Source organism: Arvicanthis niloticus, chromosome 7 (assembly GCF_011762505.2).
Source record: "Arvicanthis niloticus isolate mArvNil1 chromosome 7, mArvNil1.pat.X, whole genome shotgun sequence".
Taxonomy (NCBI): domain Eukaryota; kingdom Metazoa; phylum Chordata; class Mammalia; order Rodentia; family Muridae; genus Arvicanthis; species Arvicanthis niloticus.
Genome location: NC_047664.1, coordinates 87,776,403 through 87,803,313, shown reverse-complemented (window position 1 = coordinate 87,803,313; position 26,911 = coordinate 87,776,403). Strand labels below are relative to the sequence as shown.

The window sequence follows — 26,911 nt, the reverse complement described above, 5'->3', positions numbered from 1 at the left end:
TGCAGATCTTGGAGATTGTGAATTGGTGAGATGGTATAGTGAGCTTTAGTCTTTTTTCCTAGATACTCAGTCCCCAGAGTGACAATTTCTTCTCTTCTTCATTTCCCACTTTCCTAAGCCCTATGACCTCTCTGGTTACTAGGCTGTCTTCCATTCTCTTAGAATGTGCTTTTACAGCCAGGCTGTCTATGTGGAGAGGTCGTGAGAAAATTAACAACAAAGCAGCTATTTCAGATGTGTTATCTACAGAGATGGTTTGGCTAAGAAAAAGATAGAGTGTGGAATTTGCAGAGCAGATTCAGAGAGTGCAGGTGAGGTCTAGTCTTAAAGCATGAAAATAGTATATAAAGTGGAGAAAAAGGAAATTTAAGGAGAACAAGGCAGAGAAGAAAGGTTAATTTTGGTAAAAGATCAAAGTTCCACATTTAGAGACAGAACAGAAAATTGAAGGGAAAGGAAAACTCGAAGGGGGCATCAAGCATAAGGAACTGCCAGTGGTGCCGGTGAGTCCCTCAGCATGTGAGAAGGGATGGACGGAGAATGCTGAGGGACATGGAGCTTCATAAAGCAGGAGAGGGGAGACAGTGGGAGAGAAAGTGCCAAAGAGACTCTTAACTAGAAATAGAACACAGAGAAACAACATACAGAAAAAGCATACAGTGCATAAGGACCATACTGGTGTGCAGACCTCTGTACGACAATGGAAAACTCAACAGCCTGCTACACGTACAAAACCAGAGAGTGTTGTAAGTAATTTGAGAGAAACAGGGTAAGTTAACAAGAAAGAGGGAACTAACTCAGACAATCAAATAGCTTCCAAGTTTCAAGGCAGGACTGGTCATGGCCTTCATGCGTTTTCTTAAGTGAGCACTAACTTGTTACAGTGCTGGATCCAGCCAGCCCCAAAGGCCCAATCTCATGAACTCTACCTGGGCCACTATTTCTACAGTTGGGAGAGTAAAGGCTTAAGGATCCCAAGAAGGTAATCAAGTCTCAGGGTACAAAGTTGTGGAATCACTGACATAGGATTGCTAGTTTTTGTTTTTTACCCCCCCCCCCCCCCAAGAATGTTCAGTTGAAGTTATCCCTAAGCCTGAAGCAGTAAGCAGCCTTGTGCTTGATCCTCTGGACTGGTTCCTTGAAAAGATTCAAGTGTAGTGTGTTCATCTGCATTGAGTTGATCTACATTTATACTTTTAAATTGTTCCTTAGTAGCTATCCCAGCCAATGTGTTAGGACTCTCAGTGGGTGTGGAGAGAGCACCATTAAGTAGGCTTGGTCTTCCATCATTAGTTGGAGGTCCGGTGGTAGAAGAGTGAAATTTTGCTAATTTGGAGCCAAAGCATGGCAGCTTCAGGATGGTAGGTGGCCTTTGCTGCTGCCTCTCCCCCTCATTTCCTTGGACTTTACTCTGTGTGCTGTCTGGGCCAGAGCCTTTGTCAGGAGCACCAATAACAAGTTGCTCAGGAGTAAGGCCAGCAGTTCTTTCACTGAGCTGGCTGCCTTCAAAAAATTGTTTCAGAACATCCCTCCGATCTCCTCCAAGGTCACTTTTAAGACAGGGTGTGTTTTTTGGCTGAGAAGAGCTGACTTCAGAAAAGGCCGTAATTCCTGTCTCCGGTTGATTCTTTCCAGAATATGGAGTGTTTCTCCTCCCAGTAGGCACACCATCTCCGAATGGACTTGGGTTTGAGCTTTCTGCAGTTAGTTTGTTCTCTGAGATATTTCTTTGACTAGGTAGGATGCTTGCTGGGGAAACATTAGGTCTTGCATACTTGGTATAACTGCTTTCTGTATACACGGGACTGGTTTCTTGGTTCTTCCTTGGTGGAAGACCATAGGATGAAGTATAGTCTTGTAGAGCCAGCACATTGTCTTTATGTCCTGTGGAGCCACCAATACAGCAAGACCCCCTCTGACTTTGGTGAAATAAGTGTGCTTCATTTTGACCTGATGGGTAACTTTGAGGCATGAAGTCTGGGAAAGCCAACTGTTCTCTCTCTGGTGGACTTAAACTAGTAATTTGCAAATCATAGTTCAAATTCTCACCGTCAAGCCATGTTGGATCTTTTGGAAATCCAGCAGGGGAGGTGGTGGAATAAGGATGGTTTGGCATATTAGATTTGTGTAAATTCGTTGACTGATCCCAGACGTTTCTGTTGAAATATGGCTCACTTTCTTTCTGCCTCTCAGCTTGATTTCTGTGGTCCCAGGAAGTCCATGAAGGAAAGAGAGTGCTTTCTTCTTGTCCTATGGCATTATTAACATAGTAACTCCGGGGGTCCACAGGTGGTGCTATAGTAGGACCTGGGTTATATATTGGAAAAGTTTCATGTGGGTTCCAGGGATAGAAATCGCTGTAAGGAAAATCTTCACTGGGTTTTGGTGGATTACTTAAGGAATAGGGAAGGTACTCCTTCGCTAGGGTTGAGGCGTACTGCTCACCTTCATACTGCCTAACTGTTGGGTTTCCTTTGAAGTTCAGCTCCTCGTCACCCCATCTGCTTTGTCCTGGAAAAGATTCATCTTCATTTGGATCAATTGGGTCCTCTTCATTGTACTGCTCTGTCTCTTTCTGGTCTAGAGAAGTCATGGTGTACTGTGGGCTTTCTGGTCTCATCATAGTACTGGGAGAGCCAACCTTCTTATCCCATGGACTGTTTCTAATATACGGAGATTTTTCATTAGGATAAGGATTGGTATATTCATGGTAAAAAACATTTCCTCTAGAGCCATAGGAAGGATGAAGTAAGTTTTCCTCCTGCCTCCCATGGTTTTTCTTTAAGGGTGGAAGGTTTTTTTGGTGATTCCAGGTATTTCTTTCAGCAGGGAAATGTTCTCTTGTAGGAGAAGGGATTTTCTTAGGGTATGCAGGCTGGTGTGTGCTATGCTTTAATTCGGGTTTTTTAGTTTCTGATTGAAATGGGGTTCTTCTTGGCTCTAAAGCAATTCCTTTGGGCAAATTCTGGCTTTGGATTTGTATATTAGGACTTGGTACTGTTTTGGACTCTCCTCTTGAGAAGTAGGAGTTTTCTTGTTGATCAAATGAATTAAAATTTGGGCCTACCATGTTACCCTCAGAGCGAGGCAAATTATAGTTTGGATTGTTAATTCCATATTGTCTAGAGGTTCTCCAGGGGTTGCTTGTATCTTTGGTAGGAGTGACTGTTCTTTCTTTTTGACCTAGTGACTTTTCCTTTGGATTTTGGGTTTTCATATTGTGGCTAACAGTAACCTGTTTAGGACCCACGGAGGCCACATTGGCTCTCCCAAATGGTTTATTTGAGGCCTGATTACTTCTCACAAAGGGTTTATTAGAGGCAGCATTGACTCCCCCAAAGGGTTTATTAGAGGCAGCATTGACTCCCCCAAAGGGTTTATTAGAGGCAGCATTGGCTCCCCCAAAGGGTTTATTAGAGGCAGCATTGGCTCCCCCAAAGGGTTTATTTGAGGACGGATTGGTTCCCACAAATGGTTTATTTGCAGCTGCATTGTTTCTCCCAAATGGTTTATTGGATGCAGCATTGGTTCCTATAGATGGTTTGTTTGCGGCCGGATTGGTTCCCATAAAGGGTTTATTTGCGGCCGGATTGGTTGCTAAAGATGGTTTGTTTGCGGCTGGGTTGGCTCCCATAAAGGGTTTATTTGTGGCCGGATTGGCCCCCATAAAGGGTTTATTTGAGACTGGATTGGCTCCCATAAAGGGTTTCTTTGGCTCTGGCAGTTTTCTTCCGAAGTTGACTGGATTTCCTGCGTAGTTGGGATAATTAACTCCTGAGGTAGGAGGGGAAGGTTTATGGTAAGTTGGATTTCCTGGACGAGTAGTTTGTTTGCCTTCCCAAGCAAAGGAATTCCACTGAGGACGCCTTTGGACTTGTGGATTTCGGTAAGCAGGTCCGTTCTGTCTAGGCCCTTGGGTACCAGTGGTTTGCCATTGTCTTTCTGAAGGATAATTTGGGTAAGGATAATTCTCATAAATATTTGGCTGACTTGGTCTCCACGGAATTTGGTTTTTCGGTACTCCTTGGCCTGAAACATTAACTTTAGGGAGAGGGAAGACACCATTTTGAACTGTGGGATTGTCCCCAGCGTTCGGCCCAAGACCTGTGTTTCCTATTGGGCTAGTGTCATTTCCGCCTTGACTCCCTCCAGGAATTGATTGAGTGGCGTTAGCATCAGGCGCGGTTGAATTTGTAGAGGCCTCTGGGGGTGGATCATCTGGGGGTGGGTCCTCTGGTTTAGGAGGATCTTTTTCTTTGGGTTTTTCATAATCTTCAAACATCTCTTCTGAGTAATAAGGACGACCCCCGAAGCCGTGATATCCAAAATATGCGTAGTAAGGATTCTGTGGGAAAGAAGACAGAAAGGGAGAGTTAGTCTTCGTCCTTCCATGGTGTTGCTTGGAAATGCTCAGTGTTACGGGGCTTCTCTTGCCATGACAGCCTACACTCTCCTAGCAGATTGAGGCCACTATCCTACCCTCTGGGTGCTGAGTATTCTGTCTACCTTAGGCCCAGATCCTGAACTTTAGGGTTAAAATGCTTTTTGATCTAGGATACCACAGTGTGACATTGTTGCTTCGGCTTTGAACTCGTGAAAACCCCCATGCTTGAGTCCCCAAGTGCTGAGGTTACACATGTGAGCTACAGTGTCCAGGCTAACTTTTATAATTCTTAATATTGTATCTAGTTATTTATTTCTGAGATCGAGTTTTGCCATATAACCGTGGCTGGCCTGTAACTTGCTTTGTGGATCAGTGTAGTGCTAAACTCGCAGTGATCCTCCTGCCTTTGCCTTCAGAGGGCTGGGATTACAGGCAGGGCAACATCACGATTTACAGTTTTTGATTCTATCCCTTTTCCACCTCATTTCTGTGTTCTCATTTTACCCTCCTACGTTGCTGAGGCTGAACTTCAAATATGGATACATGGTTTTATTTCACAAAGGCAAAGCCTGTCCTACAGTTCTCTCCGAAGGTCCAGTCAGTAAGGCTGCAGACTCTTCCAACTGAGTGCGCCCAGAACTGGGTTCATCTCCCCACAAACGTTGCTCTCCAATATTGTGTATCTAAGGAGCATTTTCTAGTCTCAAACCCAGTTGCCCCAGCTTCTGCTCTCTGTCTTAGTTCCCTGGACAGTTAATTACTATTAATAACATTCTGTCTGAACTTGCATCCTTGTCCTGTCTTATGCCCACCACTCCCAAACTATTGACATTGCTTTCTTAGTGACTACTGTATGTGTAATCTTACTTTATTTTATGATTTTCGCTATTATTTCTATCAGAGTAGGAGACACTTGGGATAGGTTTCTGAGAATTACATTTTTTCTTTAAATATGTGTTAGAATAGCCTTTTCCTTAAAGGAAAAACTCTAAATTATTTAGCATAACATAGAAAGCAGTATGTCTTGGTGCCAGATAAATGAGAAATGCAGTATCTGTCTACCACTTGTAGGGCTATAACCATTGGCTAAATTCACTTTGTTCAATTGTACTATGGAGACAATAATAATAGAACAGTATAAACTACACAATCTGTCATGAGCGTCAGATGAGAATATATATTTATATCTTTCTATCTTCATGTCTGGAACTTTGTTTCTTATAAGTGCTGCATATTGTACTAAAATTGCTGAAACTTTTACAGTCATCTGAGTCATGGCCATGGCATTTAACCTTATTTCCTCCTCCCTAAACTTGATGTGCTTGCAAATCGCATCTGCTGTTATTTCTCCGAGTCTTTGCACATGGTTCCTCCTATCTAAGTGCTTCCCACCTACACCCTCACCCCTCGCAGCACACTTGACTTATCCTTCCAGATGCAGCTTGAGTGCACAGCAGCTGCACCTGACTCCTGTAGCAGCTCTGGGCTCGGGCTCTGCTGCTGCTGTCTGCAGCCTTCTGCTGTCTGCAGCCTTCGGCTGGCTACCAGCACGGCAGGTTTGACTTGCTTATTTCACTGGGCTTCTCCCACTTGACTCCTCCATGTGAAGTTTTTGAGTAAAAATACTGTTTTGACATTCTAGTTTTCTAGACTAGTGGGTAATACTTAATAATTTTGAGTTAAATGAACAACCTATGTGAATTTTTTTAGACATGTGTGTACCATTTGGTTATTTAATTTTTCCCTCTGTGCTGGTGATTAAACTCATGGTCTTAGGCATGGTAGTTAAGTCTTCTACTACTGAGCTATATCCTCGGCCTGAGTTTTTCTTTGAAAACAAATAGAATGAAAGGGAAAATAGTTTTGTTTTCATTTGGGGATAGAGATGATGAAGAAGGCAGATGAGAAAATATTCCTAGTATCACACAGGAAGTTGAACAGTATCCCCAAGAGGTAGGATACATATTTAAGCCTATGTTTATGCCTGAGTTATTCTGTCTTACTTGCTAATTTTTACAAAAATCTGAAGACCTAGTTTCTAAGTAAGGTTATTGTATACAATGATCTGAGTCACTCTATGTGGGTATTTCATAGTGATATATTATTTTAAATGTCCCATGATACTATTGAAATAATATTTCACCACCATTACTTTAGTGACATCTCATTCCTTCCTCCTCCAGCAGGGGTGTAAATTTCTGCTTTCACTGAGTGCATGTCACATAGTTAGTGGTAAGGAGTAAGGCACATCCATGGTGGGTTCAAAGCCACCAGAACAGTCTCTTTGATGACACACTAAGAAGTGGTTGGGTATATTTGATTACTTTCCTGGAGTATAGTTAAGAACTAGGTATGGTATCATAAGACTTAGGTTTGGTCCAGTTTACCCAGGAGGAAAAATTGGATATTATTTTATCTTCTCTGGATTTCAGTATTTATTCAATGAGCTAGGTAGATGATAATGCAATTTCTTGTGAAGAGAATATTCTGAGATGATGTTAATTTCTTTCTGTGTGTTTTAATGTCTAGAGTTCATTGTCAAGTTTGCAAAGAGGTTAATAGTTTTCACACGTGCACAATCTTTCAGTAAGTCTAGAGGAATTATGCACTGTTGAAATGGTGCTGGGTTAGAAACAAAGTATGCAGCTGCCTGCTGTGCTGAGACTGTATGTGTGTACTGCCACAACCAACACCGTGTCACACTTATTCACATCACTGGCTTGATTTTATTTCACTTAAAAAAAAACTTGAGAGCTTGAGTTAAAGGTTTTAGCAATGGTTTTAAGTTCTTGTGACACTGAGTTAAATGATAACAGCTGATAGACTAAAATTCTTAACCAGTGGCTCTAAGCCACTCGTACTTACTCCTTCTTCATTGCTGAACTTCGGCCGTGCAAACCCTGTTGGTGGTCCCCTCTGAAAGATGAAAAGCACAGTGAGCACAGGACTAACCACTTCCTTCCTTTTCTTTGTTTTAAAGGTAGGATCTTGAGTTATAAAAGGATCATTATGTATCTGGGCTGTCCTTGAGTTCATGGCAATCTTCCTGCCTCAGCCTTTTAAGTGCTGGGATTACAGTTGTGCGCCCTCAGACTGGACTAGAAATGTGTATGTGATCATGTGTGTGTGTGTATGTGTGTGTATTTGTGAGATTGTCTGTGTATGTATGTGTGTTTGTATGTGTGTGTATGTATGTATGTACGATTGTGTGTTATGTGTGCTTGTGTGTTTGTGCATGTGTGCATGTGTGTGGAGACCAGAGATTGATGCTGGATGTCTTCTTTCCTCCTTCACTTTATTTTTTGATGTAGGATCTCTCGTTGAACATAGAACTCACTGGTTGGCTAGAGTAGCTGAGCTAGAAAGAACTGGGATTGTTCCGTCTTCGCTCCCCAGCACTAGGGTTGAGAGGAAGGGCTGCAGATCTGAACTCAAGTCTTCATGCTTGTACAGCAGGCACTCTACCCACTGAGCTCACTCCTCAGCTCTGGAGAAGCACTTTCTGTGTTGCCATTTGTTTGTAAGACAGGAGGTATGTTTAATTGGTTCGTTAGTAATGAAACATTGTTTTGTGAACTTTGTGCTCCTGAGTCATTAGACTCACTAACTACCTATTGATACTTATGATCCATTTGCGAATACTATTTTATAAAGCTGTGACACGATCCTAGACTATTTTGCTAAAAATATCCACACGTCTTAACAGTCATCTTACCTCACTATCTCTGGGGAGGGAATAAGAAGAGAGGGAAGAAAAAGGAAAGAAAGACAGAACTAGATATTAATATTTGAGTGATAGTGGGCTCCAAGTGTCTATATTAGAGCACGCAACAATATGAGATTAAATTGTAATGTTATATTTAACATTCTTTGTATACATTTAAAGCTAATTTTCTTAACAAAATATGAATGATCACACAAGAAGAGTAAATGCTCATGGATTTATCAGACTCAAGATTATAAAAATGTTCACATTACTAAAAGTGATCCATATACTTAATTCACTCTCCATCAAAATTTCACTTATATCCTTTGCAGAAATAGGAAAAAGAATTCAAATCATTAGAAAAATTCTGAACAGTAAAAGAAATTCTGGTAATCTCACTATACCTGATACATATCTATACAAGGCAGAGCTATAGTAACAAAGCTAGTATGACATTTGTACAGACAGAAAAATAGAAAATAGAAAAAACAGAAAAAAGTAGAAAGTCAAATTCAGAATTAAACCCATGTAGCTACAAACACCTAATTTTCAACAAAGGTGTCAAAAACATACATTGAAAAACAGACAGCTTCCTTAACAAATGATGCTGGGAAAACTCTACGCATCTGTTGCAGAGTTAGACTAAGTCTACGTCTCTCACCTCACACCAAAACCAACTCTAGATGGATGGGAAGCTTACATATCAGACCTATAGCTTTGAAGCGAAGAAAGAAAACACAGATAAAATACTTTAAGATGCAGACATGTTAAGAATTTTCTGACAAAGACCCTAGTAGTACAGTAGACTCCCAAGAATTGACAAATGGGAGGATTACATGACATTAGAGAGCTTTTGCATATCGAAGTGTATATTCACGCACCAGAGTGAAGGCATGGTCTACAGAGTGGGAATGAATCATCACCAACTATACTTAAGAGGTAAATGTGTAGAGATAGAAAGGAGTGCAAAAATAGAACATTAAAAGAAATAGCAAATGGTCTAATGGAGTGGAGAGACAGTTATTAAAAGAAGAAAGTGGTCAATAATTATGAAAGCATTGAACATTCTTAACTATCAGAATTAATTTAAATTAATTTAAGATTCTATCTCAACATAGTCAGAAAGGTTTTCATTCTAGCACACAAATGTTAAGGGATGTTTTCAAGGATGTGGGGAAGAGGACTGTTAAAAACTGCAGGTGGTAATATGGAGTGATACAGCCACTACAGATGTTAGTGTGGTAGTTACAAATCTAGACTGTTAGACACTGCAGGTGGTAATATTTGAGTGACACAGCCACTACAGAAGTTAGTGTGGAAGTTACTCACAAATCTAAAAATAGAGCTGTCTGTCTGACCTAGCTGGACCATTTCTAAGGCTATATCTGTAGGACTTTTAAGTTGACATATCACAAAGATTCTTACACTTATTTACATGAGTAGCAAGTAGAATCTGCCTAAATATCTATTATCAGATGAACGGGTAAAGAGTGTGCATTTACATAAGGAATTTTATTTTATTTTATTTTGAGACAGGGTTTCTCTGCATAGCCTTTGATCTGTAGACCACGCTGGCCTCGAATTCACATAGATTTTCTTGCCTCTGCTTTCCAAGTACTGGGATTAAAGGCATGTTCTATCACTACCAGGTTACACAGGAATTTTAATCACCCATAAAAAAAATGAAATGATGACATTTCCTGGAAAATGGGTCTAACTGAAGATCGTTATGTTAAGCATAATAAGTTTGAGTTAAAAAGAAAACTGCCATGTTTTTGTTTACATGTGGCTTCTAGAGTGTGTGTGTGCATGTGCACAGCTCAGTGAAGCAGAGTAGAAGGGGCCATGAGAGGGGATGAAGAGATCTTAAAGGAAGTGGGGGCTGTAAAAGAGAGTAATGAAATATACATGTCATGAAAGCAAAAGTAGGAACTTTTAGAAGCAAGGTAGCAACCAGCAAAAGAAGAGCCAAGGAGAAGAAGACGATGCAGTTGGCGAGGAGGATGAATAAGAAAAACGTAAACAGGGAAATGCATGTGGAGGTGCTATGATGAGGAGTCCAGAAGACAGCGCGGGTGGAATAGTCCTTTGCATGCAAGCTGAGGACAGATTTCAAATCCCCAGGACCTTCCCCTCTAAAAAAGCTGGTGTGGTGTGTGTATCTGCAATTCTAGTGTTGGGATCAGAGATGGGCAGATTCCTAGAGCTGGTTGCCAGCCAGCCTAGCCAAAGATGTGAACTCCAGATTCAGTAGGAGACACTGCCTCAAAACTGAGGTGGAGAGTGATTGAGGAAGACAGTGAATGCCATCCTCTGGCCTCCACACATGTACGTGGACATCCACATGTGCACATACACACACACACACACACACACTACAAACATGTACACACAGAAGGTGTTATAATGAAACCATTATTTTGTATAGTAATGTCAAAAGTTAAAGCAAGACTACACTAAATTTAAAGAAATGAAAGCTTAGGGATAGTTACAAAGTAGCAAGGGTTTGAGAAGCTGGTTTTGCTTCTCATCTGGAGACTGATGTAGATGAGATTAATAGTCATTTCAACATGAAAATCACGTTGCTTTTAAACTATCTGGGACAGCCTATGTTTCCTTACTTTAATGTGGCAAAAAGCCACCCTTTTAAGGAAAAAAAGTAAGGAGCGAATTTTTCCTCATTGAAATCCTCTTGGTCCGTAAATCATAAGCAAGAAAAACCTGTTTCATACCCAAACAAATAGTCACTGACTACTTCTTGGTGTGTAGCTGTTTTCAACAGCTTGTCTTACTCAATGATTCTCAACCTGTGGGTTGTAACCCCTCTGGGGGTTGAATGACCCATTCACAGAGGTACCCAAGACCACGAAAACACAGCTATTTACATCATGATTAAAACAATAGCAAAATCACAGTTATGAAATAGCAATGAAAACAATATGGTTGGGGGTCACCACAACATGAGGAACTGCATTAAAGGGTTTTGCATTAGGAAGGTGGAGAACCACTGCCTTTACTATTCTTTTTGTTCAAATAAGTTAAATATTATACTTTATTTTGTTAATTTTTAACTTTAAGAACTCTTTGAGAATTCATGTATTATTTTGCAAAATTCTTTATAATGGCATATATGTTGTTGGAAAATCTATGATGGAGAGATTACAGTGTAACCATGGCTTGCTTCTTAGTTTTAAACTCTATCTTATCTGGTGCTATTTTTGCATTATGTTAAATTACGATATTTACTGAAGATATTTTAATCTCTTGTGTGAGGGCATTATAGCACAACCATTTAAAATTAAATCATTAACTTATGTTTTTAGTAGTGGCTCTGTTCATGTTGCAAACTGGTCTGAATAAAAATATATTCAATTTTTAATTATTTTTTCTGAATAATTACTAACCTGATTTTGTTTCATATGCTCTGCTGTCAGTATGTGAAGTTTTACTAGTCTTACATAATGATATTATTTTTAATTTATAGCATATAGAAAATTTTACCTGTGGAATTGGCCATGGTGGTTGTTGATAGGGGTAAAGCCCATTGCCAAATGGTGGGAATGGCTAGGAAGAAAATGAGTTAGAGTTATTTGGTAGTGAGATTGAAAGCAAAAAATGACAGAAATTGATAATAATTATTTGAAAACTGGAGACTGCTTGCGTTTTTATTTGCATCAAATCTCTTTCTCACTCTTTCTCTTTTTCTACCCCCTTTTCTTTCCCTCTCTCTCTGCATATTTTGGGTAGAGATGATGGTAGTAGTCGTATTATTAAACACCTCTATTTAAGCAGTAGTCAGTTATGGAACTCTCTTAGGTCTCAGACAGCCGGGCATTATTGTTATCCTCACTCGGCTTGAGAAGCTGAAGTTCAGAGAAATTAGTTGCTCCAAATGGCAGAGGAGTGACTGAAACCAGGATTCAAATCTAGGAGTTTCTTTTTATTCATTTTTGTATAATAAACAACCCAAAGTCACTATTTCTGATGTTCTATACAGCAGGAGATCTCGAGAAGCCATTTGTACATCTTCTTGCTTTATGTTACAACTGCATTTGAATCATCTAGAGGTACTGAAAGTAGTGGCAGTTTCAGAAAAAAAATATTACATAGCATCAAAGCATAGGTCTAAAGATATATCAAAAGCTATTTAGTTTATTCATGGTGATACAAGTCTAGAGAGGTAAAGTGTCTTTCTCAACATCATCTGACCAATGAAGATTGGGGTAGATAGAACTTGACCTTTCTTTCCTGACTCTCTACTAGAGTCACGAGACTCTGTATTGTAAGACTGTATTATATTATATGTTTGTTTATTTTCAAAGAGTATCTTACCCCATAGCCATGGCGGCCTTCTACTTATGATCCCACCTCTCAGCGTTCCTACTGCTGGTATTATCAGCATATCACACAACCCACAACTTGATTCTGTGTTTTAAAAGGCTCTTTAAGGCAACAATATTTGTATAATATTGAACTAAATAAGGTTGGAATTGACCTGTCAGGAAACTTTTGATAAATGTCAAAATTAGATATCATATTCTTACATAGCAATACCGGTACTGACTTCTGGAGGAAGTATGTATGCTGGAATGGCGTGGACCTCTCTTTACGGTATGCTTATGCATCTGATATGGAAGTTTTCTACTCAAGCCTCACCTGAGGCGGCTGGGCTTCATCTTTGGCTCGTGCTGCCTCGTTTGGTGGCTCCTTTAAAGGCTGCTTTTGTGGCTGCGGCTCTTGTGGATTGGTCTGGTTGGGTTTGGCGGTCTCCTGGGTTTGATCAGTCTTGCTTGGGAAATTGGGCATTGGGGGTTGCTGCCATCCGTTGGGTACTGGCGGGGGCCACATGGGCATCTGGTATGGAGGGTACTGCGGAGGCATGTGTGGAGGCATTGGCAAACCATTTCCGTATGGGCCCATAGGCATCATCTGAAAGAGCAGCAAAAGCAGTAACAGCGAGTGAGATTGAAGCCCAGTTTCTTCCCACCTTCTAAAGTTAAGCTTCCAGAACCAAGTCAAGAAGCTTAGAAATCCAGTAGAATTTGATACTAAGATCTTTAATGAAGACCTCGTCACATTTTGTCTTACTGAATGAGACCTCAGTTTTCTAGAAAGCCTGTCAAGCTAATCAAAGGCGGACTTCAATAGGAGTGGTCAGTTCTAGAACTTGGTGGGCTAAAGAATGGCATAGTAGGCAAAGTGCTTGCTGCGCAAATGTTAGACCCCAATTCTGGCTCACCAGAAACCGTGCATGTTAGTGTGATAACAGAAGCTGTGCATGATAGTGTGATAATCCCAGTGCTCCTGTAGTGAGGTGGGAGAGGGAGACAAGAAAATCTCTGGAGGCTCATGGTCCAGGTAGCCTGGTATGTGCAGTGTAAGCAACAAAGAGACTGTCTCAAGAAAGGTGGAGGGCAAGTACTGATGCTCTAAGTTGTTTTCTGAACTACACACACACACACACACACACACACACACACACACACACACACACTGTGTACACACATGCATATGCACAGAGCAATCTTTATGTCACTGAAATCCTGAGTGTGGAGATTTTTGGGTTCTTATCCACCACACCTTGGATAAGAATCTTAATGGTTTTCTGAGTATACAGATTTTTATGGAAAATTATGACAAATTCAAAACTCATGTGACTTGGTATATATAAGGCCAGGTAAAATGAGAGGGAAATTAAATAAAACAACCCAAACCAAAATAACCTAAAACAAAACCAACCAAACAACAAACAAGCAAAACTCAGAGACAGATGCACAATTTTATGTTGGTGGAAATTTCAGTTGACAGACATAAAGTCAGCAAGGAAAGTTGGACCAACCAGAATCTAGGCGGGGACCATTGAAAATGATGACTTTAGGTAAAGGCTTTAAGAGGCAGTTACCAAATGGAAAGGTTAGGATAGAACTGATGAAGCCTGTAGTCATGTCACCACAGTAGCATGAGATATGCACTTTTGGTCTATCACAAAATTTTGTCAGAAGATCAGCTGATGGTCATGGTTTAGTTTGCCCATGAATTAACATACAACCACAGAAATATCCCATGCTCACTCCAGCAAAATACAAAAAGATTCACAGTTTTAGAATTGTCTAAGACAACACAAATAGAGCCCTTGAATAGTATCCACTATCCTACGTCTGTTACCATTGCTCGTGGAGAGAGCTCCTAGAAACCTTAATTAGAACTAAGTTTTCCGATACACAAAGAATATTTGTTATTACTAGAGGATGTTCATTTCCAGAAAAAAAAAAAAAAAAAAAAAACAACCAGAAACGAATAAGGAGAATGTTACTAGGAACAAGTTAAGTGGGTTTTCTCCTTGAAACGATTGTAACTGTTATCTTTTAACTAAGACATGTGGACGGTGCTTAGCATCGTTCTCAGCTAAGACAAACATAATGCAGCTTCTGGATATAAGTGTCAGAAGTAGTACAGAGAACTTACTGGTGGGCCATTCATAAAGTTGAATTGATTATACCGCATCATCTGAAATGAAAGGAATCCATTAATGTGGCATAAAATGAAAAGCTTTTATTCAAATTAACTCACAAAACAGAAGAAATAAGTTGAGTTCATGGACTGAAGGCACAATAATCATAATTTTCTAATTATATATGAGTTTAAAATTTGTCTTCATTAAAAATTCTGTAGTAATTTTTGTACATGTATAGTTTTTAAAAATTATAAACATTTATTTAATGTGTATGAGTGTTTGCCTGCACATATGCCTGTATGTTACAGTGTGTGTCTGCTATCCAAAGAAGATGTAAGAGGGTGTCAGACTCTTTGGCATTGGGATTACAGATAGTTATATGGGTGCTGGGAATCAAATCCCTATTCTCTGGAAGAATATCTATCTAGTGCTCATAACCATGGAACCATCTCTTTACCATGTACACAGGGTTGTATATGTGTTCATATGTGTGCATATGGAAGCTGGCATCTTAGATACTGTTCTTTAGAAGGTATCTACTTTCTGTCATGAGACAGTTTCATTAGTATCTGGGGCTTCCTGATTTTGGGTTTTCCTTCCTCACTGGCTTGCCAGGGAGCTCCATGAATCCTCTCATCTCCACTCCCCAGTGCTGGGATTACAAGTGAGTGTCATTAAACTTGGGAGGTTCTGGGGATCAAACTCCAGTTTTCATGCTTGTACCACAAGCTCTTTAAAAACTGAGCCAATTTTCCAGCCCCTGAATTTCTAAATTTGATGTCGGACCTCATATTGAATCAATATAGAATAATAGAAAATAAACATAATTTACTTTGGAGATTTTGAATATTCTGTTTATTTAGAATTCAGGATTTTAGAACAAGATAATTCCATGGTAAAAATATATCTGCTTCTCTGGCACACCTCAAATCCCAGCAGGTGGTCTATGTGAATTCAAGGCCAACCTGGTCTCTATAACTCTATGGTTAGTTCGGCACTAGCTTCTTTACATTTCTTTGAGGCAGAGTTCACAAATATAAAGGGATTCTATTGTGATTTTGTATTAACTGGCAGACATTACTGAAGCCAAATTAAGAAGGAAGGATGAGAATTCCAGGACATCCAGGGCTACATAATAAAGAGACCTTGTCTCAAACACAAAACAAAACACCCAAGCAAACAAACATATGATTTCTTTTTCTAATGAACATGAAATTTGACTAATGATAACTAGTTTTAATTATGCTCAAGATATGAACAAGTATGAACTTTATAACACTCCCATGTACAAATGGCTCTTTACTAGTGAACAAAACTGTCCCCAGAGCTAACAATTAATTTTTAACCTAAGTCATCACTGAAACATATAAGTAGGCTCAGGGGTAAGAAAAGTTTTCCTTTGATTTGAATGCAAGACTTTCAACTTTACTTCCCTTGGTCTATTCATAAGAAATTTTATTTTCTACAAAAAGTGCCAATACTCTCCTTTTCCCGACCTTTCAGGTAGGACCTGGCACCCATCTGATAAATACTAAGTAATATATACAGAGGGTAATACATACCTCTTCACTTTTACTGCTAAATCCAGGCATCCGGGGCATTGGCATCTGGAACTGAGGGAGAAATGCAGAGCCTTAGCTGAAATAATCTGTCAGTTGTCCTTGAATCATGCAACAACAGAATACAAAGGAAAGGCCCAACATAGACATAAATACTCACTGGCATGGCAGCAGAGACACCAAGCAGACCCAGGAAAACAAGGAGACCCATCTTTACATTTCGTACCTAGAATATAAAACTGAACATTATCTTGGGACAGTGAAATGACTGTGCTTTTGGCGCTCCACAGTTAGGCATGAGTGTCTTTGCTCTTCTATCAGAGTTCAGAGATAGAAAGAGATTCTACTATGACTTTATGTTAATTTGGAGACATTAACTACCGAAGTCAGACCGAGAAGGAAAGATGACGATGCTGGGGGATGGGGGAGATAATTTATAACCTGCAAAACCTTAGTATTTATCATTCTGAATTTTCTCTGCCAAGTTAGTTTAGAAAGGCGTCGTAAGGTCCAACTACACTCATTGTACACTCCTTCAGGTTCAATGAATGCACACTTCAAAAGTTAGAACTTAAGTTTTCTAAGATACTGCATCTAACACTGCATTATATAGAAGTTAGTTAGCATTCTAATGAAGTAAACTGTAGAATTTCACAGTGTTAACTTTTCCTCTATTTGTATTTTTAATATTGTTATGACCTGACCTTTAAAAATGCACTTTTGCTCAAAGGCTTTGAGGGTAAATTAAGAATGAAGCAACATAAATGTATACTTTGTCTTTTCCTTAGAAAAGTAACGGCTGAAGCTGATACATTTAGTGTAGGTCACAGAGCCACGGGAAGTGAGAAGAGGGTGGGTAGAGGAGCTGCTTTCTAAACATCTCTGAGGTCCTGGGTCAAGGCTTTTGGGAAGCTCTGGGTATTCATCTCTTTCAGATTCCCGTCTCATCTTTATAGTAGAGTCACAGTGATTTTAGATTTTGTACACATGAAAGGAGGCATCTCACTTTCTTTTGTGTATATATAATGCCTTTGTTTTTGCTAAGCTATCAAATTATGTTGGATGATGTTCTTTCTACCTGTAAAAGAACGTGACTGAACAACAGCAAATTTTTTTATTATTTTTGATTGAAAATAATACTCAGAGGCTGCTCTGAAGTACCACTGTAAAGTTTTACATTTTCCACATTGTCCTACATATTTAAGTGAGGCTTGTCCTCTGAAGTGCACTTAATGAACTTTGTAGTCTGAATGAGCAGGTAATAGACAAATGAGGGGAATACTCACCAAGTCACATGGCTTTGGAAGAGAAGTTGTATTTCTGCACTGAAGCAGCAACATGTTTTCACCAAAACTTTCATAAGCCTTTTGGGAAAAATAAGGATTTTTGCATGAGAAGAAACTCAAATTTGGAAAGAGAGCAAATAAGTGAAACAAATATCAAAGCATCACCTCTAAGGGTAGCCCAAGTCATGTTAATCATTTTATTCAACCATACCCTTATGAGAGGGTCCTCAAAACCGAGCTTAATCTTCCGAGCTTTAAGATTAGGATGAGAGCTAAATCAGAGAGAAAATGAGACAGGCATCGTATTTTGAGACACTGCTAGTGCATTGTTGACAAAACTTCTTTATGGGAAATGTGCAAAGGTACAGTGTTAAGGAGGTCAGAGTAGTTTGGGAGAAAACCTACAAGAGAAACAAACACCAAATAAACTAAGAGTTGAAACTTTTATCCAAAGTAAGTCTACAAAGGCGATTTAGAAATATCATGAACACAACAGGAATAGTAACAAACATCTATAAACAAGGTCGTTACTTGGCACTATACAATATATACTGATAGTCTTTGATACTCACCCAATGCCACTTAGAAGCTGCACTATATAAAAGGTAAACTTGAACCTTGTTAACCTGTCTTTGAAATATGTTCTTAATGGTCTATGGTAGAAATGACTACAAACTGCTGAAGCCAGAGAGAGCCAAGGAGCAAGACACATTTATTTCTTAATAATAAAACAAAAATTCTTCAAGAAGGTGTCATGTTCGGTACCCAAAAGACTTAACATAAAAAGATCCCTCCTTGTCAGGAGGCTTGATAGCAGGATCACATTTAAGCACTGTTGTAGACATGCACAACCAATCAGCTTTGAGAAAAATGGTTTTGCCATCACAAGAGTTAGTGGAAAAAAAACCAGTGCAAAATTTATAATGTGTTATTATAGAAGCTGTGGAATGAAGTCTCTTATTATCTATAATAACAGCTCAGAAAAACAAGCTTACAGCAGTAAGATTTAGAAGGTGCTTCCCTTGTGAATTTGGGCTTTGAAGTATAGAAACTTCATTTATACAAATATATTTTGGGAACAAAAGTGACTATTAACTATATGCTACTGAAATAAATCACTGGCCACCATCAAAAGGTTTTGGAATAATATAGATCTAGTTGATATATAGTTAATATGTAATTAAACTGTAATGTTATATCTATAACCAACTCAGTTATTTGCTGTGTATTATGTAAAAGCCTAGGGTATAGTTTCTTTTAAAAAATCAGATGTACCTTCATTGGGGATTTAGAATTTTAGAGGAGCTTGCCAAAATGACAAGCAACTCTCAGATGCTTATGATGATATAACTTTGGAAAAACTGTAGTTGAGAAATTCACTTGGAGTTGTGATTATTATTGTTATTTTTGCAACATGATTTTTATAAAAAAAGACTTCACTTGTTTGTTTTTGTTTTTAGTTTTCTTCTTTATTTTTCATTTTTAAATTTATCCACTTTACACCATGATCAAAGACTTTACTTCTAAATAAGTTCAATTTTCATTTTTACTGACAAGAGCAAGCTTTTCATTTTTGGTTGACCTGGGTTACTCTGGTCTTTTTATGTCTTCCTAATAGAACATATTTGTCATAGTGTGTTTGCTTAGTTTAATGCTGTTGTTTAAAAACTGAGAACTAAGTTTGCTGCCAAAAGCTGTCTCTTACTTATTTTTTCATTAATTAATTAATTAATTAATGTCAATTTACATCCTGATCGCAACCCCCTCCCTCCTCTCCTCCAGTCCCACCCTCACAAATTGCTTCTCCCATTACCCCCTTCTCCTTAAAGGAGGGGAAGCCTCCCTTGGATAACACCCTGTCCTGGGATAAGTTGAAGCACATCCTCTCCCACTGAGGTCCAACCAGGCAGTCCAGCTAGGGGAATCCAGTGGCAGGCAACTGAATCAGAGACAGCCTCTGCTCCAGTTGTTGAGCGGCCCTCAGGAAGACCAAGCTGCACATCTGCTACAAATGTGTAAGGGTCCTAGATTTAGCCACTTCATGCTCTTTGGTTGATGGTTCAGTCTCTGTGAGTCCCCATGGGCCCTGGTTAGTGACTCTTTAGGTCTTCTTATGGTGTCCTTGACACCTCCAGCTTGCTCAACCCTATCCTTGACTCTTCCACAAGACTCCCTGAGCTCTGCCTGATGTTTGATTATGGGTCTCTGCATCTGTTTCCATCCATTGCTGGATGAAGCCTCTCAGGAGACAGTTATGCTTGGCTCCTGTCTGCAAGCATAGCAGAGTATCATTAATAATGTCAGGGGTTGGCTCTCTCTCATGGGATGGGTCTCAAGTTGGGCCAATCATTGACTGTTCTCTCAATCTCTGCTCCATCTTTATCACTGTGCATCTTACAGGCAGGACAAACTTTGGGTTTTGTGGGTGGGTTGATGTCCTCTTCCCACCACTGTATCCTACTTCTTATGTCTCTGTCTACCAAGTGGTTATACATTTACTATTCTTCCAAGGCATGAGAAGTGGAATGTCTCATCTTGGGCCATACAACAATGCAGTTTTTAGAGACCCTAGTTCCAAAGTTTAGTGATGCAAAGAATAAGACAGTGTTAGAAAAAACTTAAAGACAGTCTTTGAATAAATTAGAACTATTTTTCAATCTGTTATGTATGCAAGATTTACAAAAGTGTATCTGATAAAGGAAGCCAGCAGTGTCAGACTTGTATCTGATAAAGGCAGCCTGCAGTGTCAGGCTTCCCTTGTCTGATTCTATAGCAATTGAGTAGCAAGTATAACACTGTTTACATTGACATGAATTTGCAAGAAGTAGGTCACTTAGGGGCAGTGGGGATAGAGTGTGATTCATGGTATTGACAGCCCTGAGCCATATATGTGATTCCCACAGAATCTGGACACTTTATCTTGACCTCAGTAGATATGCCACCAAACTCCATTCTTGATTGCTTTCTTAATTTACCCTTCTTACCCCCAGCCTTTGAAGATGTGTTCTATTTCAGGAGGGAAAAGCCTGTGTACACATAAATGCATGGGTTTTGAATCCAGAGTGAGAAGTCTTGATTTTTATAAATGCTTTGGATACTAGGTGTTGTCACAAAATTACTACTATTTGCTTATTTATATTAGTTGTCTGTGCTACCATGTTGGGTGTTGATCATGAAAATCCTTACTTCTATTGGGTAAGTGGTGCTTAGTAGGATTGGATTAGGTTATGAAAAACAACTTAAATTCTTTTTTTTCTTCAACTCCCCCCCAAGACACCTAAAAATGTGCCTAACTCTATAAAATATTTCTCCATCTATGCCACTCATTACTTCTTAGTTTATAGTTATTTTTCTCTCCAAATAATTACAACTGTCTGTGAACATGTTTTATAGTGTGGCTTAAAATTTATTTTATTATATATATCTGTTTCTGGGTTTTGTTATTCAGGATTCAATTTAATTCTCATTAAGAAAAAAGCCTTCTTAGTCTGGGACCAGAATTTGTGCATTTGTGTTTAAATATCTCCCTCTGCCCACAAAAGAGAACACATATCCTTCTTTTGTTCAGATTCTCTAGAGTGATTTGCTTGTTTGAGACAGGTTCTCACTATGTATCCCTGGCTGTCCTGGATCTTAGTATGTAGACCAGGCTGGCTTCGAACTCACCAAGATCTACCTCTGCCTTCTGAGTGATGGCATTAAAGTTGCATGTCACCATCCCCAACTGATCTAGGTTTTAAGATACTGGGAGCAGAAGTCTTTTGGTTTATTACTTTTAGATATGGTGAAAACCACTAGATTTTGAGTCACCATACTGAAGTTTAAGCTTACTGTTAGAAATCTGTTTGCTTTTTTTTTGTTGAGCAAAATGGAGGTAATATTAACTGCCCCCTAAGTTTGAAATGAACTAATATACAATGAAATGAATGAAATAATATACAATGCACTTAGTAACCAGTGACTGACTTGTCAGTACATTGAGGCACTTTTGTGGATGTGTGTTAACTTTTAATGATTTCCTAATGACCAAGGAGTAATAAAGCTCTCCTTTTCCAGAGTACAGCTGTGATGTTGAGCTTCTGTGGCTGGTTTTAATGGGTAGAGTGTGTAGGATCACTAGGTAAAGAAGCACTTGGTACTCTATCACAGTGTCAAGTAATGTTCAAGTATTTACCATGTTGATTTCTGAAGTTATCCAGATCTCTTTAAGTGTGAGACACCCTTATAATAGGAAGAAGGAGGAAGGAGAAAGGAGGAAGAAAGTAGGAAGGAGAAATAGGAGGAGGAAGAAGAGGAAGAAGAAAAGGAGGAAGGGTGGTTGGTTTTTCCTTTATCTTTCACAGATCAAAAAGTAAGTGCTCTATGTCACAAAGCCATTCCAAATATATTCGTGCAGAGCTCTGGCTTAGGTGCCCACCATTATTCACAGTGTCTTTGGAGGGGAAATTTACTTGGGATTAGATTTAATTCTTGACTTTATAATTTTCATGTTTTAAAGTCTTGGCCAAGTGATTTAACCTTTTGAACGTCTCAGTTTCCTCATATGTAAATGAGGTATAGTAAATTTCTAATAGTTTTTCTGAGAGTTTGAGACAAATTTTAATATTCAATTTAAATAAATGTTATATGTAAATAAATTTTACATTATAAATATGATAGGTTTCTCAATAATTGCTTTATTACCAACCACTGATAACATTCTTAAAATTTTTGAGTAATTTATCACATTACTGTGGCTACTTATCAAAATAAAAATAACACCTGGCCATGACAGTGCATGTCTGCTATACCAGGACTAACAAGGATGATACAGGAGGAATACCATGAGTTTGCAGCCAGATTCTATTTCAACAAACAAACAAACAAACAAACAGAATAAACCACCACTATCGCTATCACAACAAAAAACATTTAAAAGGTCAGCCAAGGATCTGTTCAGCATTTCAGAGTTTTTCCGTTTTTAAATTCAGCATTTGGTTCACAAGGAGGACATGGCCCAGGGCAGCCAGGACTAACTGCTGGAGGGTAGTTATTTATCTGGACCGCCCTCAAAGGTAGTAGTTACTTTGTGGAGCTCTGAGCAATCAACTCTGTTATGTATATATATTCATGATCAGCTTAAGAAGCTCAGTGTGTTTGCCACATTCTCTCTCCATTATGAGGAGACAATGTAACCCAATATCTAAGGTCACAGGACATGGAATTGGATGTACTAAGTGCCAAAGCAGCACTCGACTCAGTGGGCACCCCACATGGACTAGGTATTTCTTTACTCTTTACAGTTCATATGAGTAGTTATGATGCCATCTCACTATGGGAACAACATACGTCATTACTTTTCCATACGTTTGTTTTAGTGTATTACTCATTTGGTATAAAAGTCCGTGCCATTGTGTTTCCCATCCACTCCAGTATTAGGAAACTAAGGCTGTGTTTGTTGCTTGGATGAACAGTGGATATAAGGCATGTGAGCTCTAAAGTAGTAAGACCTTAAGATATCTCTTTAATAAAAAGAACAGAAAGGTACGTAAGAAACTAATATATGTTTCTAGTAATATATTTTTATTTTGAATGTATGTTTTGATAAGAAAAAAACTGTAGCAAATTTGAAGGAGGTGGCAAGTGGTACAAACACCATGAAATGCAGAAAGGCATGTTTCTATTGTCAGGAGGCACCTCTGTGATGGTCTGTGATCTGGACACTTGCCACCTCATTCCCTCTTTAGTGCTTATGTTTCAAGTGTCAGCTCACTGCATCTTTGGGTCACAGGCCAGGTGAATAGGCATTGAGAGTTAGGCAGAAGAAGGAAAATCCCTGGAAACCTTTCCTGAATGAGTATGGCTAGCAGTGTTTGAACTGTGTACTGAAGATGGCTCGAAATCACGGAAGTATGTTTCATTAAACCCAAACCACAGGACCCTAGGTCAGCTTCCTCAAAATGCTCAGGGCCATTGCTGCTCTATTTGACACCAGAAGAATCATGAGGAGCATGGAAGTGGAAAAATACCTGTCTTAACTAACCGTGGGAAAATTTCATGAGATTCTTATGCTGCCTTCTAATTCTATTTGACTCCTGCCCATTGCTAGCCATGAACTCATAGATGTTTTTGAGAGTAGAAATATAAAACAGAAAACAAAAACAGAAAGTAGTGACAATAAATGTCCCGAGGTGCTCTTCTCTCACAGTGCAAGCAGCTTGGGACGTGTAAGAATGCTGCCTTTCTGTACTGTGTGTTAGGCACTGCTTAGTGCCATGAACAACTTGTTTAGTATTCATAAAAACACTGCCAAATATGCACCGTGATTTACCGGCAACTTGTAACTGTTGAAAAAATGCAATATTAATGAAGTTACACAGCTTCTGTAAGGCTAAGTACTGGGATAGGAGTTTGGATCAGATCTGCTTGCAGTTAACCATTTGACCCTGGATGTGTTTCTTCTCTCTCTCTCTTCTCTCTTCTCTCTTCTCTCTTCTCTCTTCTCTCTTCTCTCTTCTCTCTTCTCTCTTCTCTCTTCTCTCTTCCTCTCTCTCTCTCTCTCTCTCTCTCTCTCTCTCTCTCTCTCTCCCAAATATACATACACAGTGTCTATGCTTTTATGAGTGGCATCAGGACACAAGTTAGAGGGTTGTGTAAAGATGTCCTAGATGAAGATGAAGTAGTCTGTAAACGTCCATGACGTGTTTGTACGATCTTAGTTCCAAATACTGACATGAATTAAGAATGTTTAACAACCCAATGGCAAGTGAAAAAGTGAAAAGCTTTGCTTTTCTTGCTATAGAAAACAACATTTAGGATTGGGGGTATGCTGTATGCCAGGCCAGACGAGTCAACTTGTAAATGAACTGTTAGAGCAGACTAGATGATTAAATAGGTTGAAACTCACTTAGTCTTTTACGTCATCTCTTCCCAGACAACACCTAATCACTTTTTTCTAGAAATGTTAGCATTTCACAGACTGTCTCTATTGAAAGGACACATACAGCTCCATTCCATGTACCAGGACTATTACAAACCTGTTTGTGTATTTCGTACTATACTAGTGTTCACCAAAGTTCATTCATCCATTCAGAGAATGACTATCACCTTTACTAAGTGTGTTTAACTCTAACACTTTATAGACCGAACATACTGTACCTTCCTCACAACTGAGCAGTAAGTCGAAGCTGGAGTTCTATGTGTTTCAGATACACAGAGGTCAGGATACACAGGGAATTCATTTGCTCTGAGAACTGTCTGCATTCCTTCATTGCTCTGAAACCTTCACCCCAGGCCTATGCAAATGCAGACAACACAAAGAACAGCACTAGAGTTAGGAACTTCAAGTGCCACCAGCAAAGGTTTTCTAGTTCTGGATATATCTTGGCTCTTCCTTCCTCTGATGAGATTGTTTTGAGGGTCAGAATTGCACCAGCAACTCAACATCTGCTCATGTACAAGACATATAGGAACACAATACAGTTGAAAGAATAAAAAATAAGTAACTGGAAAAAGATTGAGACTTTGAAATAAGTAAGCACTTTTTAAAAAAATGTATTTATATGTCTGTATTCTCTCTCTCTCTCTCTCTCTCTCTCTCTCTCTCTCTCTCTCTCTCTCTCTCTCTCTCTCTCTCTCTCTCTCTCTCCCTCTCTCTCTCTGTGTGTGTGTGTGTGTATGTGTGCATGCTTGAGGAAGCCAGAAGAGGGTATGAGATCCTGTGGCACTGGAGTGAATGCTGGAGCCAAGCTGCGGTCATCTGGAAACAGCCAGGTCTCTTAGCTGCTGCTCCATCTCTTTAGCTGCATCTTTTAGCAGGATTTTTAAGAAAGAATTTTTACCACAATCTTTCTTTTACTCTAAGGCTTTCTGAAGACAGGAAATGATTTAAAAAACAGTAAATGCTTTTAGTTTTTATGAAAATTGTTTCTAAAGAAATAGAAGTCTCTACCTCAAACAAAGGAAAAAATAGACAAAACACAGACACTTGGGGTATTATAGAGTCATGTCCTGACTCTTCTGGTTCCACGAGCCTAAAGTCTTGGGACAGTCCTCAACTCAGGTGATCTTGTCAGCTCTACCATGAGCATAGACACAGAAGGAGACCACTTTACACTCATCCATCCCTGTGGCCCAGAACGTTGCATCACTGTTGCCTGTTTCTTGTCCCTCTTCTGCATCTTTTCAAATTAGCAGCTGATACTTTATTTGATATTTTATTTATTTATATTTCAGATGTTATTCCCTTTCTCCATTCCCCCCTCCATTAATCCCCTATTCCATCCCTTCTCCTCCTTTTTTGCCTTTATACTGTTTAAATTACATGCAAATGCTAATGATACTTTTAAATGTGTAAGTTGGACTGCAGTTCTCTTTCAGTGGCTCCTCCTCACAGCCTGACTTGAAGGCAGTCCTTGTAGTTCTCAAAGGGCCTTGTATGATCCGATTCTATCCCTCTGGTCTCCAGCCCCTGAACTACAGTCCCTTTGTTCCCCAGCTACACAGGCCTTACTGCTTTATATGGATTGTAACAAACTTGCTTCTGCTCTAGGACTTTCAGTCCTCCGTGAATGCTCCCTTGTCACCCACCCTTCTTATCCTCCCTTCCTGCATTACATTTCTCCATATCACTCATCACCAGCTCACAAATATTTTCCAATTTGCACTTTGTTGTCTTTTTATCACAATGTAAACTTTTTAAAGGCAGGAAATTTTGCGTGTTGTGCTCATTGCTGTATCATTAGTACCTGGAGCATAGTAAGTAGTCAAGAAATATTTGTGCCTTTGAGAAAAACATGGCAATCAAAATTTCTTATTGAATATATAAGGGAACTAAAGTGTGGAGAATATATATATATATATATATATATATATATATATATATGTGTGTGTGTGTGTGTGTGTGTGTGTGTGTGTGTGTGTGTGTGACCAGGCTGGCCTTCAAATTCATAAAGGTCAGCCTGTTGTATTTAAAGGTATATGCCACCACATTCTGGATGAGTTGATTTTCCATGGTATCTACAGTTGGTTAGAGTTAGATTTGAAGGCATTGATTATCAGTGTATAGGTCATTTTTCATGTGAGATATTTTTTGAGCTAATCTTATCAATTGATTTCATATTTCACATTGGAATCTCATAATACCTAATAATAGTAGTGAGAGAAAAAAGAGAACAAGAGATAGAGATAGAACAAACAACAATAAAGATCTCTTTCCCTCTTTTACACACACACACACACACACACACACACACACACACACACACACACACACACACGTGTCATGGATAATGGGTCCTACTGATGAAGAAATCCTATCTTTGGACACAGAATTTGGAGGAACTGGGATGGAATTGACCTGAAAGTCTCTTCTATGATGACTAACTCTCATAGTATCTGAAGGTGCTATGTGATATACCAAGGGAGAAGAACAATCGGTAGTCCTACCCAGGTATGTATGAAGTCTAAAAAACACAGTGACTGACAACACAAGATAATCTTCTGTAGTGCAGGGTGGCACTTATATCTTGGGACTAATAAATG

At 39.2% G+C, this 26,911-nt stretch overlaps 2 protein-coding genes across 3 annotated transcripts in view; one reads left to right on the top strand and one right to left on the bottom strand.

Moving 5' to 3' along the window:
• Positions 1–1,087: 1,087 nt before the first annotated feature.
• On the bottom strand, positions 1,088–17,746 carry Enam (enamelin). 2 transcript variants are annotated; one of them, XM_034508927.2, is made up of 10 exons: positions 17,390–17,746; positions 16,264–16,329; positions 16,107–16,151; positions 14,556–14,597; positions 12,747–13,019; positions 11,592–11,654; positions 7,250–7,300; positions 5,781–5,783; positions 3,723–4,345; positions 1,088–3,296 (listed from the first exon to the last, which is right to left on the bottom strand). In XM_034508927.2, the coding sequence occupies exons 1-10, from the start codon at positions 17,441–17,443 to the stop codon at positions 1,088–1,090; spliced, it is 3,429 nt and encodes a 1,142-aa protein (XP_034364818.1). In that variant the 5' UTR covers positions 17,444–17,746. The 2 variants fall into 2 exon arrangements, with proteins under 2 accessions (XP_034364818.1, XP_076794870.1); XM_076938755.1 differs by lacking the exon at positions 5,781–5,783 and having other exon boundaries at positions 1,088–4,345; positions 16,107–16,157.
• LOC143442933 (uncharacterized) overlaps positions 5,659–26,911 on the top strand; it is a 77,025-nt gene continuing 55,772 nt past the window's right edge. The window contains exon 1 of the mRNA XM_076937718.1: positions 5,659–5,940. Coding sequence (XP_076793833.1) covers positions 5,659–5,940 — 282 coding nt within the window. The remainder of the gene's footprint in view (positions 5,941–26,911) is intronic.

What these genes read in the sequence shown, in the direction of transcription:
- Enam (XM_076938755.1), bottom strand. Translation starts at nt 17,443, where the DNA reads ATGTTGCTGCTTCAGTGCAGAAATACAACTTCTCTTCCAAAGCCATGT. An exon ending in ATGAAGCCCAGCCGCCTCAG is followed by an intron (nt 11,655 to 12,746) that starts GTGAGGCTTGAG and finishes TTTTCTTCCTAG; the next exon opens with CCATTCCCACCATTTGGCAA. An exon ending in AGTTCAGCAATGAAGAAGGA is followed by an intron (nt 4,346 to 7,249) that starts GTAAGTACGAGT and finishes TCTTTCCCACAG; the next exon opens with AATCCTTACTACGCATATTT.